We start from the raw sequence: 23,013 nt of genomic DNA on the forward strand, positions 1-23,013 counted from the left end.
TGTAGTGTAAATAGCAGGAGGAAAGGAGAGGTTGCAATGAAGTTCAGTTTTTGTTTCTCTCTGCTTTTGCAGGATGACTGGTAGAAGAGAGAGACTGAGCCAGCTTCAGAAAACAAAGTTCTCATCTACCAAGATCTTTGAAAAGCCAAAGCTTTTGTATTTATCTACACTACCTGTCATTGTGCTTTTGTTGCTGTCAATATTAGCTGACAGTACCTCAGTGAAGACATAGAAGAAAAGTTTCTAAGCATGAACCATTCTCAAAAACAAACAAACAAACAAATGCAAATGGGGGGGTAGAATACATTGTGAATTACATGCTATGAGTATACGTTATGCAATTATATCAGTTTCAGTTTTCACAATCCCCTGTGAAATGCAAGAGAATGTGATCTTATTGTGTGTTTGGAGAATAGGACGGACTTAAAAATAGTTCTGTCAAGAGTGCAGAGGAATGTTCTCTTCCTCAGAGCAGGAAATTAGCAGACATCAAAACAGATGACTTTTCATTAGAGGAAAAAAAGGAGAGGTCATTTGCAGATTAAACAGCAAATAAACACTTTGCCATGTAGTTCCAAAAAGATATTACAGCTGTTATACATACAAAATTAATGGACCTTTAGCTTTAAGCAAGTTGTGCAATTTAGGGATCACTGTATAAAGGAATGCCATATGTAATCCATCAGAGCTCCAGAAATGGGTTGCTTACAGCATTCATCCATTAACTCATTTCCTTGAAAAGTAAAAGGATCACAAATAGAAGAAAATCCAGACTTATTAAATCTCATGTGCTGTCTTAAAAAAGGGGTTAGAGAAGTTATAAAATAAGCTCTAGGTTATGCCAAAGCATGAGAAATTTGCTAAGATTCACCAAACCATGTGAAAAAAAGTTATAAAGACATGCTGAAATGGAAAATGAAGACCAGTAAAAGTATATTAAAAATGCATTTGGTTTTACAATCTTTATTCATAGTTTAGTATTTCCTTTTCTACAGAAAGAAATTGTAGCAAATAGACTAAGATAAAAATTTCTTTATTTTACTTTCAGGTTGTGTGTGATAAGTTTTGTGGGGCAATAGTTCCCTTATGCCCCCTGCAAAACAAACCTGGACATGTGTATAGTGGTCAACAACACATGGAGAGTATTGCACTTGACATCTGAGCCTTGTATCCCAGACTCATTACCCACTAGTTATATTACAAAACAAAGTTGAATGCAGTCTGAACATTTACAATACAGGTTAACATGAAACTTTCATAAATCAAATCAAAAATTACCTATTTACCATACATTACTGAAATTGCCATTCTACAGGGTGTAAAAGCTACACAAATACCATAAATTTGCTAATGATTATTCTTTTATTTAGTTTAACTCTTCAGTGAATAGAAGCATTATTATTAAAAATGTTTTGTCCACTCTCAAGGTCCAGCCTCAGGTCAAAACAATATTAATGAAAACAGCAGAAAGACTTTTTCATCCCACTCACCGCACACAAACGCACGCGTAATTTGGTGGAGAAAAAAAAAATTATACAAATGCTACAAGATAAAAATAATATAGTTAATAAAAAAAGGTGAACACCACTCTTGTTTCTAGGGTGAATGCCAAGTGAGACCTTGAAAGCTCTTGAAGTCTGGGAGTTTAGGTAAAATTTATTATCTAAGTTAATGCTGTTAAAAGAATGGCTCGTATGAATAAGCCTAGTAATAGAGAACTTCCTCACCAAGCCCTTCTATTTTCTCTTTTAGTTATCTGAGTGGTTTCCATCCTGATGATTTTGAAGGTGCACAGATCATTTATAGTACAGTCAGTCACAGCAGGGAAATGGAAAAAACATACTGCCTGATTTCTGTTCCTCTTTGGTAACTTGGAGAGAGGTGGCTAGGGGGATTAATTTGCTGTGAACATTGTCTATATACCAAATTGGAACTTTGCTGATGGTCAGAAGATGCAAGTGATGGGAAGAGAGTAAGTAGTTTTGTGAAATGAAATCTCCTGTAGGAACAGGGAATGTAGACCACCAAGTTTTTTATATGAAAAGTGAACACCATTTTGTTAACAACATTTGAATACTGAAATGTGTTTCAATATTGAAATGGGTGACCTACAGAAGAAGGGCTTTCAACCCTAATACTGAGCAGCGGAATCAGCCTTCTCAGAAAAGAACTTAAAAGGTATTTAATAAACAGTATAGATTTTTACTACTTTAAAAGTAATAAAAATATTTTCATTTCTTTCAGAGGAAGGTTGTCATTTGATGACTTGTACATGAAAAACAAAAGAGTAACAGATAATTTACATGGGCTCAATCCAGATTTCCCTAGTCCCTCAGGCAATTCTGACCCAAGTGGAATCTGAGACAGAATACAGGGGCCAGCTTTGCCTCCCATGATTTCATCCATGTGCCAGGAAAACGGGATGTGGTCCCACATGTAACTTGCACTGACATCTGTGGGAGTCTAGTGGTTAGAAGGGCTGCAGATGCAAGCCGTTGTCTGTGCACAGTTTCCACTATGAGATACGCGGGAATACTGAAGAGTACAGATGAGAACCTGTAATTAATCTGTTCCAGTTTAATGACAGCCATAATTTCCTTAACACTGCAGTCATGTCATATTTAATATGTGGTTATAGCATCACCTTCTTTCCAAAGGCATCTGATACTGTTTATTTGTCTTTGTACAGAAATATATACTATAGGTTCTAATCCACTAATAGACAGTATTAACCAGTTTGTTTAAACAAAACAATCTTTGTAAACCAAAACTAATAGTTTCACTGAAACTGGATCCTCATCTGTAGCCATTGACTCCAGTAAGCTTTGGATCAGGCCCTAAAACAGGCTCGGGTCTGAGCTAGCTAATATATCAATCTCACATCCAGGAACTGTAGAGGATAGAGACTGAAGTTGCACAGACTTTGTAAATATTTTTTACAAAATGGATATCGAGTTTTTTAGATCAAATATATGACTTATCATAGGGAATTTACATAACTGTGTCGATGTACCTTTGATTTCTAAGTCTTCTTTTGTAAGTACATTCATATGTACATTTTGACCATCTGTTCCAGAGTACTAAAAAAATGTGAGGAGAAGTGATATTAAAAACTAAAGTGAATTATTGTTAGCTTAAAATAGCCCAGTGTTGTAATTTTTTATGCCAGCACGTTAGCTGATCTTGTTGGAACTTTTTTTTCCCTCAGTGCTATGCATGATAACAACATTACAATTTAAGAATTTATGGCAAGTCATTAGTAGCTAGCAAAAACTGAGACTTAAAACTCCTCATTAACGTCATGGAAATCAGTATGAAGTGGAATCTATAGATCAATTTGTTGCTTAGTTTGAAAAAAACCCAAACCCGATAACAAAACAAAACACCCAACCCAAAATTGCCAAATACATTATTTCACACATGAATAAATGGTTTGGCTGCTGGGCATTGAAAGAACATCACAATTTTGGATATATCAACAAGAGTACTGTCTTTGTGTGTGATACTGAGTCTTTGTGTGTATACTTTTCTGCATGTAAAGGGCTGCAACAATTCATGTAATGATCCAGCACACGAGGTTTATTTTAAGTGCATGAACAGGTTGTAAATGGTGAAATGGAGTTCTGGCAATCCTCTGGTTTAAAGTTTCTTTGCTGGAGTCTCTAATTTACAAATATTTCTCTTTTGCTCTGAATCCTCTCTACTAGAATTTAAAGGAAAGAGAAAAAAGAAAGCAGCCTATGCTTGGAACAGAAAACCACTCTGCAAGTACGTACAGGCCTCATTTAGCTTTACCTGAGATAACCCCAGGGACTGGGTTCTTAAAGAACATCAAACAGCAACAAAGACGAAGACAGCGTGACACAGGGCAAGAAAGAAGAATTAGAGAGGAGATGTTTCTGTATACCTTAGATACATGGAAAATAGCCGATACCACTACTTGTTTCCGATGAACAATTTTTCTGTCACACAGGTGATACAAGAAACCTCTAACCTCAGTAGTTTAAGCAGCATTCATGAAAAAATTATCTTTTTAAATAGAAACTAGTCCCCAAATAGGCTGGTGCAAATACATTCCTAAACACAAATATATGGGATTGTGTGTATGAACAAAATAGTGTACAGCTCATTGAATATATCTAATTTCACAAAAAGTAGGCTTACATACGATAATTTTTAATCCTCAGCATTAATGAGAAAATTAAAATTATTTGTGATGCTATTTTTTTAAGATGAGGCTTTAATATTAAAGTTGGTTTTTAAAATATTTCTGCTAACCTTTACCACTTATATGTTATCTCTAGTTTTCCCAACACAAGATATATTTTCTCTGACAGAATGATTATACCACTGCAACGTGCAAACGAATGCCACATAGTCAGCTGAGAAGAAACAAGTGTTTTTAGATTTCCTGCCAATAAAACTAAGTTTGTAGTGTCAGAGGTGCTAATAGAAATCTGCAGCCACAGCCCCTTTTTGCTTTTCTTCGTTCTTGTAAGTTACATTTTTAAAAGTGGTTGTTGAGCCTCTGTACAGTGGGTTTGTTTCCTAAAAAAAAAACAAACAAAACCAGAAGAAATGGAGTTATGCGGTGTTTACCTCATCTTGCCATTGCTTCAGCTGCAAGCAGATGTAGCTGCATGCCACTGCTTTGAGTGTACCTTGTCAGCAAAGGAATCATTTTGATCCATGATTCCTGACCCAGTGTTATGATGCAGGGTGTACATGCACCAGCTCATACATTCTGCTTCCCAATGTGCAGGAGAAGATGATTTGTGCTCTGCTTTGTGAGGAACTCGGGTCAGACATATGCCTGGCCCAGCAAGTCGTTCCCAACAGCAGACGAGGCAGGCTGTCTGTGGAAAAGCTGTCACACGTTTCACAAACCTCCTGCGTCAGAGGGGATGTCCTGCATCTATGGATTTCTCTACAGACATTTTGAATCCATGCAAACATTTTTCATCCAGAATATCTTTGGAAATGAATCCTATGCCTTAAGTGTTGTGTAATGATGGTTTTTTGGCTTCTTTGGAGCCTGCTTATCTCACTGTGCTTGTATGGTAAAAGTCAGTGAACAAATGCCCCATCTTCCTTTACCCCAGTCATAACTTTAAAGTCCAATATCACACTCTCTTCCCTTTCTTTCTTCCTTTTCCTTTCTTTTCCCTAGTGAGGACTTCTGGTCTATTCTTTGTACAGAGTAATTCGTGCCTTTCATCATTTTAGAATAGCCTTCAGCAGCTTGCTTATATTCCAAGCCACTGAAGTTGAGACCAGTCTATACGGGGCAGCACAAACCAGTCTAGGGTCAGGAACATGCTTCCCTTCGCATCTGCCTCCTGGATTAGAGTAATGCACATCATCAAACAACACTTTATCAAATATGTCTGATATAATTTGTGTATCAGATGATGTGGTTGGACCATTCTAAAAGCATAGATAATGTCAGCAGTGAGATGTGACTTGTCACAGTCCTCTTGCTTGAGCCGCAGACTACCATGCCCTGGGAGAAGGGCAAGTCCCACCCGGGCTTTTTATCCTGGCCTCTCATCATACCCTGCCTATCATTTCCTCTTGTGACAGAAAAGAAAATTAAAATGCTTCTAATCAAGTGCATCCTTCCCTTCCCTCTTACCATATGTAGCTCTCTCAAAGGATTAAGAAAACATTCTCAGGTGGCTTTGCCTGTAAGTAACTGATTTTTCTCATCTTAAAAGCTGAAAGTCTGGCAGTGTCCATCCTTGGAGAAATGTTGCAATCACAGGGCTTTGTACAAGAATGGAGCTGGGTGAACGGCAGCCTATCTCCTGTCCTCCTGACACCCTCCAGAAATGCTTACTCAACATGCTTTTTTTCAAAGAGCCTCAGGAACCTTGAAGTTTTTGCAGAAGAGCAAAAAAATCAAGGGCAGAAAGGAAAGAAGAAAAGGGAACATGTGGTATAAGCTTGCATTAGACATCCGCAAGCTATAGATAGAAGATAAGGCCTGAATTTGTGTGTCCTTTGACTTACATTTTGGACAGCTTACTTTCATTGCTCCTCTGTGGGAGCGGGCTCTCATCATGGCAGAGGCCATCAATAATCTCTTTCCTAAAATAGGCTCTGTTTCTGGGAAGAGGGGTTACACCTCTGATAATTACATAGGCGGCAAACAACTTTGCTAAGATTAATCAAAGGTGAGGTACTAATTAAAAAAACAACTAATAAAAATGTTATCTACGTGCTTTTACATGTGGAAGAAGTTAAACCAGGAGATCGCACTATTTTCATCACTAAAAAGCTATTTTTCATCCCTAAAAAAATTAATGATTTTACTTTATAGAATGCTAAGTGTAGTGAAAACCTACCAGTAAAATCTGTCCATTTAAAAGAACAAACCTGAGACACAGAATTTTAAAGGCAGTGTGCAGCATGCAACCAAATCAAAGGACCTCGTATAAAATCAATTCATTTAACGTACCATTTGCCATTTGGCTTTCGATTTTTCTGCTTCAAACTTAGCCACCTCTTTTCGGTCTTGAACTGACACCAGTAATTTCCATATACACAGTAAAACAATGCCAATCAGAAGGATAGCAAGGGTGACACCCACCATTATCATCAGGATATTTGGAAGCTGTGGGCAATCTGTGGAAACAAAACCAATTGTGACTGTGGATATCCAATCAATAAATTTTAGGCAATTAAGAACAGCCAAGAGGCATGCTGGGCTTCTCATTTGCTGTGAGTTGTGCATGCTTTTTCCTTCAAATCCAGGTAATTTTCCTCCTGCTGGTTTACTAAAGGGTTTGTAGAACTGGCTGAAAAATATTGTGTTAAAATGTTAAAAAAATTATTTGCTGACTTCTTCCACTGCACTTTTACCATGTTGATTAGCACCTGCTGGATGCAGACCCAGATTCTGAAAAGTTAGAAAATTATTTTCAGATCTGTGTCACTATGATTCTAAAAAACAGGGCTGAGTTGACAAGATTATGTATTTTACAATGTTACGGCTGAAGCTCTACTTCAATTAACTGATATTCAGTGTGTTGCAGAGGAAAAGATTCTAGCGAGATCCATATCAGGGTAAAGTCACCAATGATGTTGAGAAAATAGAGAAAACTGCATTTCACTCACGACGAGGAAAAATCTATTAGACTTGCTGAAAATGTTGGACTGAAAAATTGGAAGGAATTTGCATTTAGAGTTCTGCAATAAATTTTACCATATAATGTTTCAGAGAGTCAAAATTAAAACTGAATTTTTTGCTTCACCAAAACATAAAGAAGTTTGATTATTTTAATATTAAAAGATATTGCTCATGAAAGTTGGTGAACACTACTATTCTACAACATTTTCTGCTAAACCATTGTCTAAGGACATTGAAAGTTTGCTTCAGTCCTATTTGGGGTACATGATAATATTTCACATTACTTTTTCACTCGATGTGATTATTTAACTAATTCTGAGGGGTCTGGTTTGAGCAGTGGGTTAACACTCTGGCTACTGGTGCCATCTTGACTTCGGTTCTGTGTATGAAATCAATTTCTAGAGGTCTCAGTCCACGTTCGCATGCATCACAGACACCACAGCACAGTAATTTCAAGGCCCAGGAGCAGAAAAGCAGATGACAGCAAAGCTGGTTACTGTAGAATTGTGGGAGGGCCACCACACAGAATTTAACAAACTGTGCCTTCCTTAAGATATTTCTTCCACTTCTTTTTTTTTTTCAGATCTACTTAAAATGCATAGCAAATGTAGTTAATAAAGAGAAAATATTACCCTTAAATTCTTGAGTCTTAAGGGTGTAGCTTACAAAGGGATGTGGTTCTTTAGTACTAGATTTGTTACAACCATTTTTGCCGTAACAATAACCAATACAAAACCAGACTGTGTTCTTATGGTAGAAGCTGGGTTTTTTTGTGCAGTGAAATCACTTCCATTCTCACATGTGTGCTGGAGAAAGGCTACACAAAGGCTTAGCAAAATAAATGCCATTTGTGCCAACAGAATGAAGTTACAAATCTGTATGGCTTTCCCTAAAACATAACCAACATTAGTTAGCACTGAGACACTGGGTGCGTCCAAAAAAAAAAAAAAAAAAAAAGCATTTTTAGTACCCAGAAACTAAACTGTTTGGCAGCTGAAAAGTGGTGTCTGTGTTCTCTCCTATCCTACATGATTAGGAGCTTTCACAAAAAATCAATAGTGAAACAATAAAGTAGTAATGTTAAATGAAAGGATATAGAGAGATCTGTTGAATATCTGTTAGTTTTGCAAAATATTAAAAACTTAATGGTGCTGCAACATTAAATGTAATTATATTTTAGAATTTCATCAGGTATAACCAATCAGGTAGTCTTTTGGATATTTGTCCATCTATGAAATACATGTCATTTCAAAGTGAATTATATTTTTCTTATAACATTTGGTATCATCATCTTAGAATTGCTCAGAGCTTTAGAAAAATTAACTAATTCTTGCAGCCAGGGATCATTCTGCCCTTCTTTCATGAAAGGCCAAGTATTTCTTTCACTACTGCATTAAACAAGGACTGGAGGAGGTGCTTTTTTGGCTGGGCAGAGGAGAACTACAAACACAAGGAGGTGCAGTGCTGCTAAAAAGAGCTCAGCTTCTAGATACCTCACCCTGCCTGTGTTTTAAAATCAGATTTCACATAGAAAAAGCAATGTTCGCTGCTTACCTTTCTGTTCTATGCTATGAATGACTGTCCTTCCCTGTTCATCCATAGCCAGTAGAAATGTGATTATACATTCATTTCCCCCCTGCAAAGAACAGGGAATGGATTTATCCTCTGAATAATCTGCAGAGGGAGGGAAAAAAGTAATTAATCAGATCAAATGAAATTTAACATGTTAAATTTTATATTTAACAACAACAACTGCTGGCGGCATGTTTGTCACAGCCTCGTCTGTGGATAGTAGAGTGAAAGACAAAAGCAGAAATACTCTCAGAATTTCTACTAAATTTAACAACTTTTCTTCCAGCTCAAGTTTTGGTTTGTTCCTGATTTTTCACTTATATTTCCAAAGAACGGATCCAGGTGTTGTCAATCTGCACTGGCCATCTAGTGCACTTTATTAATCTACAGTACTGTGAATTTCAATGAATTGGAAGTGCTTCCAAGATACTTAACCACCAGTCTAGGAAATATAATAGTCCCCAATTATGCGACAAAGTAAACAGTATGTTCTCTTTGACTTACAGCTACTTCTACTGTGTCTAGATTATGTTTCAGGAGTAGATATACATACATCAAACAGCAATGGATGCTGTTAAAAGGGCCGCTATTTATTTCTTCCACAATAGCCCTGTCAAAGATTAGTGTGTTTCACTACTGTCACAAGAATAAATATAGATTAATAACAGAAAACTGCAGTTCTGGGATCTTTGTAATGTGATTCCAGAGGAAGCAGATAAAAAGTGATCCAAGACAACAGTCTGCCCTGATTTATTTGTCTCACCATTTAATGTACAAAATGCACAAAAAAGTTTTTTAATGCACAAAATCTTAATTTTTTTTTCCCCCCAGATTATTCCTAGCTGGGAAACCTTTTCTGCTGAGAAAAGTTCATTCAAAGGGAACAGGGAGCCAGGAGGAAGCTGGCTGCGAGGGTTGACATAAAGCAAATAAGATGATGAAAACCAAGACTATAGGTCCAGAGCCAGAAATGCCGTAATCTGGAGTGTAACCATTATATAATATTTTTACAGAGCAAAAATATCTGACCTTATAAGTGTGTGCAATAGTACCTCTGGGACTGAATGCTTATTATGTTTCCATAAAACCCATGATTTGAATAGCATTGGAAATCTAGGTATGCCTTTCAATACATTTTTAGAAAAACTACTTAGGTTTTCTTTTTAGAGGTAAGAAAAAACAGTAACCTTCTCAAATGTTTCTTTAAAAATAATTGTCACTCTCCATTATTTCTTACCCACTCAAAACTCTAACTGAAATTTCATAAGCAACTGTGCTGAAAATCCTAAGTCCTCAAACTTTGATACAAAGAGTAATGAAATATCAAGTAGGAATCAGACGAGAATATGGATTTTTTTTTCATGCTGCTTATTACCATAAGGTTTGGTCTTACAGAAAACATTATTAGGCACCATAGAAAATATGAAGGTATAGTTGACTAACCTATAGTCCTTTTCTCTGCTTGTTATAAAAAGAGAATCACATCTGGTTGGATTTTAATGGAAACATGCTCTTGATTTGTGATAATCTTGTATTTAACCTGTTGCCTGTCCTTGGTGCAGAGCAGTGTGTTATCTCTCAAGGTTACAGGCAGAAAGGACTTGCCGATGTAACAGGATTTGGTTTTGTTAGAAAGGCCGCAGACTGCAGACTGAGTGTACTTAATTAATGGCACTCATTGCCAGGTCACCATTCTAGTAACTCTGTTACAAGTTTTGCAATATTTGTTGTTTCCCAACTCTTTTAAGCAAGCAGAATATTACCTTGCTTTTCTCTTTTTTGGGGGGTGGGGGAGGAACAGTGTAGTTGTTTGCTCTTCTGAAGGCCCAGAAAAACTTGCAGGCACATTCCAAATATCATCCAGAAGGCACTAACTGCAAATATATTAGTTCTTTTTAAATTGTAATTTTTAATTTAATGTCATAATTTGAGACCAAGGGGAGCAGAAATCTGATTAGGTGCAAGAATGTAGAAATGAAAGCAAAGATGCCAGTTCAAGCTATTCAGAACTCAGCTCACTCTTAGGATTCTTATTTTTCTGATATCATTTTTAGGATGAGGGATCACTAAGAGAGACTATTGCATAGGTTATTTTCAGTTCATCAGCACAAAATTTGCATAGGTAGGTAAACTAATTTACTCCTGTGTAATTTTCTGCCCTCTGCAGTGAATTATCATACTTTTCCCACTTCTGCCTGCAGCCTAAGTCCATTAATTTCAATGGTGTTTGAAATCACTGGAGTCACACTGGAAGAATAATTGGGTAACAGTGGCAAGCTGGAGCCTCCAAGTGTGAAAGGCTGTTTCCTAACAGACACTTAGATGAAAGATTCAACAAAAAATAATTGACTGTAAATTTAAATGTCATTACGCCCTATCTTGTTTGTCTTTTGCTCAACAAAGTCCTTTTTTTTTTAACAGTTTCATCTCACTTTGAATCAGAATAACAGAGCGGCACTGATATAGGGGTTTATTCAGGCTCCAGCATCCACTTTGTTGTTGCACTGGCAATCTGTGTGGTGTCAACGCTATGGGGTAGGAAAAACTGAGTTTCTCCAAGGAAAATGTAACTGTCCCTGTTGGGCTTGCGACAGGAGCAGCCTGGTGCCCTGTGGCCGGGGTGGTGGCAGGAGCCACTTTTTAGGGATTGCGGTTCTTCCTGGGTCGTGAGTAGAGCGACAAGGGCTCCTCTTACACCCATCTGGCAAAGGGGAGATTACCCCGATTTAATATTAAAATATTAAAAATGGATGAAAATAAATATTCAAAAGCAACGCCGGCCGTGGAGATAAGCCCAGTAACTGTGAGGCCATCAGCACCTCCGGAGCTGCTGTGCCACCCATGCCCTGCTGGATCCCCGGGCGGAGCGGCTGCCCGCACTGTGGCCACCCCGGTGACCCTGCTGCGGGGGAGCAGGAAGAGAAACCGCCGGCACCCACAGAACCAAAGCAGAGGAGGCGAAAGGCACGGCTCAGAAGTTAAAACAGGCATTCCCAGGAAACAGGAAAATGTAAAGCCTGCACTTTTTTTATTGCTCCACAGTTCCTGTCGTCGTGTTGCAACGTATGCACGCAAAAGAGAAAGTAAATCTTTAAGTGCTAATGTTTTATTTAACTGAGAGCTATTTCTAATTTTCAAAAAGCCTTGAAGCATTAAAGAAACTGAAATATAAGCCAGAAAGAAGCAGTGTGCTACTATATGAAGTTACTCAATAATCTGTCTTAAATATTATGTGGTGGTCTAGTTATACCACTTAAATTTTTTTTTTTTTATGTATAAGTAATACAATTTTGATTTTAGGATTTTGTTTTCTATTCTTTTCAAGATTATTTTTTTTCCCCTCAGGACTTCTTGAGGCTACCTCCATGCCAAAACCAATCCTTTGAGCTATTACACAAGCATTTAAGATGAAACACAGTTTGCAATGTGCTGCTTTTTTTTTTTTAAGGGGTTAGGATGGGAACAGTTATCCAGCTTTCATTACAGCAGCTGCTGTAACTGCTGCAAATAAATTTAAATTTACAGAATTAGCTGACAGTCCCAATCAGGGAAGCACAGGACATGATAAAAAGGAAATAAGCAGGAACAGGAGGTGATGTTGTCATGCTCATATTCCTGTGACCTCTGTGTGCAGGAACAGAGCCGTATAAGTGACTGTTCCTGCTCTTGATTAGTATTCATTATATCTGAAAGTAGAATGTCTTACATATTCCTAGCTACAAATAGCTGCCATCCAGCAATAGCAACCTGAAAATGTCACTAACTACACAGATACAATAAAAGTATTCATGTGATTTTGAAGCTTGTAAAGACATTTTTGTATTTATAAATAAATACTGATGTCTAGGAAGACAAAGCGTAATAATAAAAATTTTAATAAAAATACAAAATTAGGATTAGTTTTCCTTACAAAGGCAATATTTGCAACTTTTGATCTCTATATTATGGACTACTGTCATCAAAAACAAAAGGTGTAGCTTTGTTGGAAAGATGTGTATCAGTGGATTTTATGCATTCATGCAGCTCTGGATGGGCTTCCAGCAGTTTGCAGGCACAATCCTTAGATGTGCATACAGCATTCTGTGTTGTCAGCCTAACTTTTACATTTGCCTGATATAATGCTTATGTTTGTTTACATCTGTATTTTGGGTATAATGCACCTATGTCCTCCATCACCTAACAATTACATTTTGCCATACAATTGGGGTTAGACTTGCTGTAAGAACAATTACAGACTGCCTACCGTACAGGCAAGCACCTTCCTCTACAGGAAAGAAAAAGACTTTTATGTAGTATTTAATTTAAAGTATATTTTTTTTCTGAGAATACTGTTTTGTTCAAGGTTAATCCTTATTCCAGAAATTCCCATTGATGGAGGGCAGCTTTGAATTACAACGAGCAACTGAAAGATGTGCTTAGCCTCTAGGATACTAGGAATGCCTCAATAAAACCTGACAAGAAGCAGAACGTCTTTGCCACAGGTTAAAGGGCTGTGTCTACCTGCCAACTGTAATCAAGGGTCTGCATAAGGACTGGAAACAAGTTTTGCATTTGTGTGGTAAAAGAAGCCACACTGGAACTCACGGTGCAGGTGTGAGTTAATCTCAGGGGCTTTCATCAGCCACTGATTCGCAGGGACTGGTTTCTATTAAATTCTGTCCTTTCTTACATAAGCTGCTTAGAAAGTAAGCGTGATCCAATGAGTTAATTAACCTGGAGGGGTAATACCAGCCCTCATCTGCATTTCCTACTTGCCACAGAAGACCATAGACAAACATCAGTTGCCTTGTGATCCCTAATATAATTCCAGAGCAGAAAAACACGGCTGCTTTCAAACATAAAATTACTAAAAGTGGAAACTATCACTAATCACGCACACACAGAAAAGGAAGATTGAGTGCACAAACCCTCTGCAGTGCTGACAGTTGCATCAACCAATTTGCATTTTTCACTGCATTCTCCTGGTGACTTGTCATCAGAAGCCAAGTGACATTCCACACAGCTCCTGCGGAAAATAATTCAGGGGCTCATCAATCTCTGCCTGTCACAAAGGAACAATATAAAAGCCAGTACATATGCATCTGCATTTTAAAAAGATGCTAAACAAAAGGTCTTGTGCTATGGATACAGTAGTTCTCAGAAATGTGATAGGTATTGCCACCAAAAAAAAACCCTCAACCAACACCAAAAAAAACCCCACCTGAATAAAGGTATTGTGAATAAGCTCTCTCTTGTCCTCTTTTCTCTCCCTGCTTATTAGCTACCAGGCAGAACCCCAGGTAACGTTATTCATGTAGGTCTATCAAAGACATGGTGTTACTCGCACATAACATTCATTTTCAAAAATAAATATCCTGAACTAAGCTCACACTCAATACCAGCCGAAGGAACGTCTATCAGACGAACAATATCTGAAACTGACTTCAGAGAGATCAAACTGGGGCACCTACTATAAGTCTCCCTTTGTTGAAAGTCTATTGGATAATGTATTAAAACACTATTCAGGTGTCTCTACAGATGTCACTTGGATGTGATTACTTGTCTCAGGAATTACTTAACTTAGATGCTATTTAAACTAATGCAATTTACTGGAAAATTGTTTACTTTATTTAATGGTGGAATGACGGAAATATTATTTTAAAACACAGAGTCTGAACTAATTCCTTTAGAAGTGTCTGAAAATCTTCCCAGAAATTCAATGAGGATTTTAATAAATCCAGTTGCCAGCTGAGGCTGAACCACGACAATGGAAAAAGGAAACCATGAACAGAATTCACATATGAACATTTTTGATGCAAAATGGATCTTGCTTTAGCCAGACTGAAGGGCTGAGACTCTGAGAAGCGGCCTGAAGGGCTGACTGCTTAAAGATAAAGAAAGAGAAGAACTGCAACAAAACACCCAAATAAACCCTGGCCATCTCCTGTTGCACAGAGTTACATATATCCATGGGAATATGCTGAGGCTGCTGAGATTATCTTCATGGGATGGAGATGACCTTGTCACTCTCTCTGGAGATGGTGAATAGTAAAAGCGAGTGGGTAATGGGATAGCCTCTATCTCATGGAGACAAATTCAGTGGTGTTGTTGGTTTTGTCATATTTGCCATGTTTCTCATACTACCACTCTTTTTCTCAGCTGCCTCAATCCCCTCTGACTGGCCTTTCAGCTCTCTTGGTTACCTTACCCAGGTATTCCTAATATTCTCTGTCTCTTGGCTTTCCCTGCCCTGCATTTCAGCAAGGGAGGTGACTGCAACACAGAGAACAGATCTAACACTGCATACAATATACATGTTCAAATAGGGTAATGTAATGCCCAACACGTAACTTTATATTTCTTATTCTCTGCCAGATTGGGCAGAGCAAAGCAGCAGCATTGTCCTTTGTGTTTAGAGCTGTTGCATGAAGAAGTTCTCTTTACTTAAAGCTTTCAACAAACTGTTTGGCTTGGTTTTGTAGGTCCAGTTTAGCACTAACATAAATTATTAAATCACATGCCTCAGAACAGCTTCTCATCTCAGATGTAGTGTAGACTGCTATGAGAGTGGCAGAGAGCCGGTATGGAAGAGAAATGGGCCTCAACTCTAAATAAGTAGACATGACATCGTCATGAAACATTAATGCAACTTACACTGACTTGGTGCTCAGCAAGCAAAACGAGGGTCATTAATAATCTGTATTTTGGGAAGCCTAATTCAACTTCTAGCTTAAATTTCTACTGAGTGCCTGCTCATTTTGGACTGACTTTAGCCCTGCAAGAGCTCACGTAATACAAGCATAAGCATGGGTGTATTTAAAGTGGTCAACTTTATGTCACACATATTTTTAGTTGCTTTTTCTGTCATGCACCATAGCATACATCATGCCTCAGAGCAGGAAAGCTACATAAATTTTGTATGCTCATTGAACAGAAGACACTTCACTATTTACAATCAATTTATCCTCAATTTATACATGACATACAGCTATCCACTGATTTCATCCCCAGACTGTGACCTAGTTTATCATAGTTGGGCCTCTTTAATTCAGCGAAGCTTAACTGAATGTGGAGTATGAATTTGCACATGTGTAAAGCTTGAGCAGACAGTGTGACCTTATTAATCCATATGCATGAGGATGGTAATACAAATAGCAATTTTTTCTGTGAGTCCTCATTTTTGCTGTAGCAGCTATGCTGGGACGTTTTCATTCTGTGCTGTGGACTGGAAGGAAGTTCATCTGGTTTTGTCTGATGTTATCATATAAGGCCACCATTCTGATTAGTTGTACAGCCAGGGCCAGTAGTGGAAGTGTGATGCTTTACTTGTGCTGCGTGAAAGTGATTAAATTGTTCACCATAAAGTTCTTTTGTACAAGAGTAATGCTGACAAATTGTTGATGTACAAGTTGTGACTACACCTCTCAAAGGGCAAAGAAGCTCTTGGGTTCTGGTCTGTAAACCCAATGTGCAGTAAGCACACTGCTGAGGCCGTATAGATGATAGATAGATACCTGGATTATACAAACATCGGAGGTGTAAAACCAGTACATTACCGCCTGGAACTGCAAGGGTCACCGCAGAGAGGGCATTTTTCACACGTTTGGCCTGAAACCCCCGGATGGGTGCAAGCACATGTCCCACAGATGCATTCGCCTCTCCCACTGCACAGCGTCCCATCCTCAGCAATGCAGGCGCTGGTGTCGGTTGTGCAGTTACAGTATTCACCAGTCCATCCACTGTGGCACACGCATTCCCCACAGTCACAGTCACCATTGCCTGGAAAAAGATTTATTATACTTCAAATCAGTCTCTTAATAAGAATCTGAATGATGGCCTTTAAAATCGTTCTCCTTAATAGCAGATATTTTTCCCTCTTCAACTCTTCTCACTCTTAAACATCCTTCTTCCTCCCCCAGCATTTCAGTTTTAAGCCAGAGGATCAAATTTTCGCTTAGGCTGGCTGTAAGCCAGTGCAGCTCCATTCTCTTCGCTGGAGTCCTCCACACAGATGTTATCTCCCAACAGTGCACAACCTAATGGGTAAATCCTCTTCCATTTATAGCAGCATAATTTCAGCCTATCTATGCAGCACAATCTCATTGCTGGTTCCTGCCAGTTTGACGCTATTCCCATTGTTTCAATAGAATCACTTCTGATTTATAATAGTATAGCCCAGGAAACTAAACTATAAAAACAGGTTCTCAAATTCTGATTGTATCTTACTAAGATAAGCCAAGAATCCTTGAGGTTACTGGTTAAAATTACAAAAAATCAGAATTATCCTAAAAGTGATTGATTAGGATTAATTAATTAAAATAGCTATGCTTTGATAATTACATCAGAGTGAAACTGTACACTGGCTAACACCAATGTATGCCGAGATACTTAACTAAACTTCCGTGGAGCTACAGTCATCTATAGCCATTAAAAGTCTGGCCGAGTATGCTGGTAGCTGATACGCTCCAACAAAGCCATACCAACTTAGGCTAGCTAGGGAGTAGTTAAAGGTGTCTCATTTTTAAATTTGAAAGCAGGGTTAAAAATTGTTTCTTGTTTTAAGTCTAAAGATCATTCAGAAATAGTAAATGACACTTTATACAGAATTGATTGCAACTGAATACATGATGAAAATATAGATTAACAAGCTCATAGCTAAGAGTGAGACAATAAAGCTCTAAAATGCAGACACTAAAAAACGGCATCAAGGGGCCGTACCTCCACACTGGAGCCCTCTGTGTCTCACACACGAGAAGTCATCGCATTCGCAGCGCGGCCCGTACACCTTTCCGTACAGGGACGGGTGGCAAACGCACTGCCCGCAGTAGCAGTCGCCTCTCCCGCTGCAGGAGCCCTGCTCTGCCGAGCCCTTGCAGGAGCTGGCGCCGAGAGAGCTCTCATCGCATTCACAGTGTGGCCCCGTGTACCCCGGGCTGCAGACGCACACACCGCACTCAAACAATCCTTTCCCTTTGTTGCATTTTGGGCTGTTCATCTCAGCCTTTGCCTGACAGTTACAGCTGCACTGGGGATGAATTTCCATTTCCAGTGTGTCACGGAGCCCCACTGGTTTTATCGCAACATGCCTTCTGTTTTTTTCACAAGAGGAGAGACTTAGAGTCACATTGAAAGAGACCTGGAAGAGAAAATGGTGGCTGTTCAGGGCTGCAGAGCACTCTGGAAGCACATGCAGGGGACAGAACAAGAGGGTTGTAGGTACCACATGCTTTCTTTGTAACTCGTTTGGAGGAAGCTTATCTAATAGAGAGCAAACTCTCTACTTTGGTGTCCTAAATTCTCTGGACTTCATATCTTCTGAGAATTTGTTCTTTACTTACTGTGTCTCCCACTTTCACATGAGAGCATTTCCTCTGACGTGGAAAAAAGGTCCCATTGTTACAGATGGCCGTGAAAGAGAGATTGAGCCCTTCTGTCTCTCCCAAGACCTCCAGCTCCACCTCGGACCTCAGCTCCTTAAAGGAAAAGGCAGGAGATGAATGGAGCGATAACACTGCCAAGCTCTGCTAATGCTCCACGTTTGTATAACATCAACTGTAACTTATCCTGACTTAGACAGGAGTAAAATTCGTCGGTTTGGCACTTTATATAGAAACTTCTCTATTGCAAGAAAAATGGGGAATGAGCAAAACAAAGCAAGTGCCAACAGAATCAGCTTGCAGTGGAAAGCAATGGTGGTGTCAGTTTAATATCCGCTATCATGGGGCTTATTTCCTGCCCTTGCGGGTGAATAAATTCGGTCTTTTATTAAATTGTCTTTCATCACTAAGTGCTCTGCTGACTGATACAGGTTTTCCTTTAGCTCTGGTCATACTGAAGAACAGATCTGTGTCCCTGATTGCATCGCTAGCACTGGGCTTTTCCTGATTAGCCAGCCTATGTCAATATTACTCCCTCTTTATCTCTCCTGGTAGAATCAAACCTCACAATCCCTCTCGCGGCAGGGCAGGCTCTGAGCTTAGTTTTGCCTCAGTGCGGGGCCTCCGTGAGTTAGCCCGATGTTTCCAGGACCAGAGCCAGAGTTGAGTCCCATGGTAAGCTCCCGCAGCCAAGGGTCTCACTCCTTTCCTTTCTTCTCCCGATGGAAATTCCTGCTTCATGAGCTGTCAGTGCTATTTCAAGTTGTATTCAACAATGTTCTCATTTCTTAAATCGATTTGTTCAATCAAACTTTCGTTTATTAAGTGAAAAACTTACTTCCCGAATTCTCTTATACCAGCTTTTTATATTTAACTATTTAAAATATTTTATAGCAACTTTGCTTGCGCAACTTAGCCTTAATCCAAAGACTATAGCAGACCATGGGGAAATTCCCTATGACTTCATTGGGCTGTGGATGCAATAAATGGAAATTTTTCAAAAAAGTACCTTAGTAATTGCCCAGGAAAAGCCTCACTGACTTGGCTTTGTGTTCTTGTGAGCTTAATTGCTTTACAAAATGCCCCCTGCCCTTCAATCATAGCATGAGGAGCTCGCTGACCTGACTTCAGTGAGTCATCCTAGTAAAGGCATTGGCATGACTCACTGGAGTAAAGGTCTGGTGGGGTAAAACAACCTAAAAGTAGAATAGGTATAAACCTGCATAGACAACTCCCTGTCCTTTGTACATGTCCTGGATTCCCTGGAAATTGTCTTAGGGTTGTGTCTGGTGGGTTTTTTTTAACGTCTCTTTTCATTTGGAACACCTTGTCAGTAAACCAAAGCACTTTAATAAAGGACAGCAACACGTTGTGCCAGACACGCTCGCGTAATACCCAGAGCTCTTTCCAGCACACAGCCAGAGCAGTAAAACCCTGCGCTGGGCATCAGGTTGGTCACTTTGGTAGCTCTGGATGTGTCCAATTTTCCCTTCACATTTGTTTTAGAGTTAGGTGCTGATCTTGCTATTGAAACAATGCAGAGATTCTTAGGAAATAATTTGTTTGCAATAGCTGGGCTCTCACAAAAGGACCAAAGCTAGCAAACTTCTAGATAAAACTGTGAATGTTGGTATGTGTTGATCCTACAGGAAATATCACCAAATAGTTCCTCTTCCACCAGCTGTAAACCTACAAGGCTCAAATAGAATACAACTGTGAGAGAAAATGAAATGCTGCTGAACACCAAGACGTAATAGTTTGAATCCTGGTGCCTGTACTGGGTCATTATGAACATGCCTCACTGTTGTGAGAAGTCAAAATACGCACTGTACACCACTGAAAATGAATGCATAAACCGACAAACTCCAGTTTCTTAGATCTTAATATCTGGGAGGACTTCTAATGGTGTTTTAAATCTAATAAGCTGCCTGGCCATAGTTTGGGGACAAATAGCAGGCAGTTTAGTGAGCTTTAAGCCATTCACAGAGCAACATTTGTGGTTCAAAAAATGTTCTGAATGAAACAACAGACAAAGCAGTGTTACAAACTTATGCCCTTGTGTTACCTGTCCTTTTTTAATATATGATTTCTTTGGTCTTATTTTCCCATAAGTGAAAAGACCAAGCACTGAAAAGAGAGTGGAATTTTTCTGAAATTTTAAAATCCTGCAATGACTTTAATCAAACGGCCTGATATCTGTCACAATGCATTTTAGCCTACAGCTCTGCAATATAAAGTTAAACAGAATTCAGCGTTAAACAAAGCAGGCAGAAATATGCTTACAGAAGAAAATGAATCATACTTGGAAAGACCATGAGAACGCCTTGTAACAAATATTTTGACAGCTCAGACTTTCTTAACTTGCTTACTTCCTCTCTGAAGCCTTTAGATAGCAACACATGGTGAATGGTATTAGCAAACCTTGTGTTTGTACAGCAAGCAAAGACTCAAAAGCACTTTAAAAGCATTAAAAGATTTAGCTTAACTCTACTCTTGGGGAGTGAATAGTTATTTATTCCTTTTTTGTGGGTAAAGAGAGACACTGGGCATTGAATTACGCTGCTGAGAGTACCATGAGAAGGCTGTGACAAAAATGGAAGTAGATCTTTTGTTTTACATGTGATTTCTAACCCTGCTTTCCCCCTTCCCAGTCAAAAAAAAAAAAAAAAAAAAAAGAGGTGTCTTCACTTATGTCAAATAAGGCAGTTTTCAGTTTTTCCTGCTTGGAAGATTTTCAATCACGAAGCAGTAAGATTGTTAACCTTTAAGGTTAAGTGTAATAAAATGGGCTCCGGGAAATTTTGAGTGTGGCATGTTGCCACTTGTACACTTTGTATATGTTGAAATGTATGTGGGATTTTAAGAACCTGTGAGCAACTCTGGGGCATGGTCCAGACATGCTATACCTGAATGAGGACACGGTGAGTTATGGCCTGAAGGCAGGAGCACTGTTCCTGCAGCCGCCTTCCTGCTGCTATGGGAGGCGAGCGAGCACTGAGCTCCGAGCCCCCTCCAAATCCTGCCCACAGCACGGCTGGACCCGGCCCCGGCCGAATCAACTCAGGAGCTGCACCCGGGGTCATCACTGACAGCTCTGGGAGTTGATCTGCTCAAAGCACGCAGCAGCTAAAAAGCCAAAAATATCCTGGGCATCGTGAGCAAGGATACTGAGAGCAAGACAGGGCATCATTTGGCCTCTGTATAAACCTCAGTGTGCCCTGTCTTGCGTACGGCAAGCTCTTCTGGTCTCCACATCTCAGGAAGGACTCATTGGATTCAGCAGCTGAGAAGAGACTTAAAAGACTGGGATTGTCCGATGTGAAGAAAAGGTTGCGGGGGTGGAAGGTGTCTCAGTGATAAACTATTATGGAATCATGAAGAAATGAAGATAAGGTGAATGCAGAGCTGTTATTCACCAAACCCTGCAACACCAGAACTAAGGTGCACTCAATAAAACTTCAAAGCATAGGGAGTAATTTGAAATGGGAAAAAGAAAAATGTATCTTGACGCAGTGCAACTGAACTCCTTTTTGCCACAGAAGGCAATGGAGACTGAAAATATCAGCAGGTTCAAAAAGAAGAGTAGAAAAGATAAACCATAGACAACAGGTAACACTAGGGGGAAGAGGCAAGGATGCACTCTCCACATTTCCAGGGTTCCAGCAAGGCAGAGGGTGCCGTGACACTGCATTTAGAGGAAGCACCGTTCTGCACTTAACACAATGTTGCAGCAAAGGCACCTGGACACAGCGCTGGAACAATTAATGTTTTCCCGTTACTCACTGGACAACAAAATGGTAGTCCAGCTGTTAAATGTGGGAACCTCAGTCTATATGTTAGAGTGCCAGCCTCAGCACAACAGGTTGGACTCCAGAAGTGAAATCCTGGTGCCAGTGGATGTTTTGCAATAGCTTTGCTCATGTGAAGGTTTCCCCCCTATTTATTACAATGTGTAGACTCCCAAGATTAACCTTAAAGTTCTTTGCTTATTTAATTTTCCATAGTACAGAGAATTTTCTGGAATTTTTTGTTCCATTTAAAAAAATCATGACTCACCAATTGTATTCCTTTTATAAGAGTTAGAAGAATTTGGTTTGCTTTCCTATCATCAACACCAAAATAATTTTGGGCATAATGATGATTGTCTTATTCAGTTGATAGGAGGAAGAGCAGAAAAAAAAAGTAAGAAAATAAATAGAAGCTCTTTGCAAAGAGATATTTTGTACTGTAGCCAACTGGTAGAACAGGTTTTTAATAAAAAGGGGCTGAGAGGCAAGAAAGAAATCTATGGTATATCAGCATATACGTAAATGAATATATCTGTGTGAAGACATGTAAAACTGTCTAAAAACATTCCCCTGAAAGAAGAGAACCAGGCAGCCAGGATGCGTTTTACAAACGAAGCTCTGAAGAGCAGTGCTGTGTTAATGTCTCTGGCATCTTTACAGTATTTCTTGGTATTACCTAAACAAACCCTTTCCAGTCTTGGTATTATCTGAACAAACCCAGTTTAGCTCCTGTGGTCTGCTTTTTAAAAACCTCAGAACAGCCTCACAGGGGCAGCATCAAATTGCTAAAGCAGAGCAGAGCACTGAGCGCAGGACAGTGCTTTTTTCCCCCAGATATTCCTGCAGAGCAATTGCACATCTGCTCTGGCGACAGCTACCGATGGGAGAGTTGAGTCCCTGTAGAAGTATTGAACTGGGACACCTGAAGAGCTATATTAAATAAGGCTTAATAGTAGGTGTGAAATAGAGGGCTGTGAAGACAGCATGTCAGATGATGTGAATTTAGCATTCCAGCACAAGTAAGGAAGGACAGAATGTTAGAGGCTTTTTATCTGGAAAACCATGAAAACTGGATATAATTCTATGTAGTTCTACAGTTAATTTCAGTAGAGATGAGTAAGCATAAATTACAAATAAAACTACTGTTTCTGTGCTCGCTTAATCC

The 23,013-nt window shown here is 39.2% G+C and overlaps 1 protein-coding gene across 1 annotated transcript in view; it reads right to left on the reverse strand.

The window, feature by feature from the left end:
• Nucleotides 1-1,017: 1,017 nt before the first annotated feature.
• ITGB6 (integrin subunit beta 6) overlaps nt 1,018-23,013 on the reverse strand; it is a 44,319-nt gene continuing 22,323 nt past the window's right edge. The window contains exons 11-17 of the mRNA XM_009506403.2: nt 18,022-18,156; nt 17,402-17,819; nt 16,240-16,462; nt 13,612-13,709; nt 8,687-8,806; nt 6,461-6,627; nt 1,018-4,548 (exon numbers count right to left, since the gene is read on the reverse strand). Coding sequence (XP_009504698.2) covers nt 4,447-4,548; nt 6,461-6,627; nt 8,687-8,806; nt 13,612-13,709; nt 16,240-16,462; nt 17,402-17,819; nt 18,022-18,156 — 1,263 coding nt within the window. The 3' untranslated portion in view covers nt 1,018-4,446. The remainder of the gene's footprint in view (nt 4,549-6,460; nt 6,628-8,686; nt 8,807-13,611; nt 13,710-16,239; nt 16,463-17,401; nt 17,820-18,021; nt 18,157-23,013) is intronic.

The sequence above is a fragment of the Phalacrocorax carbo genome, chromosome 5 (genome assembly GCF_963921805.1).
Source record: "Phalacrocorax carbo chromosome 5, bPhaCar2.1, whole genome shotgun sequence".
Lineage (NCBI taxonomy): Eukaryota > Metazoa > Chordata > Aves > Suliformes > Phalacrocoracidae > Phalacrocorax > Phalacrocorax carbo.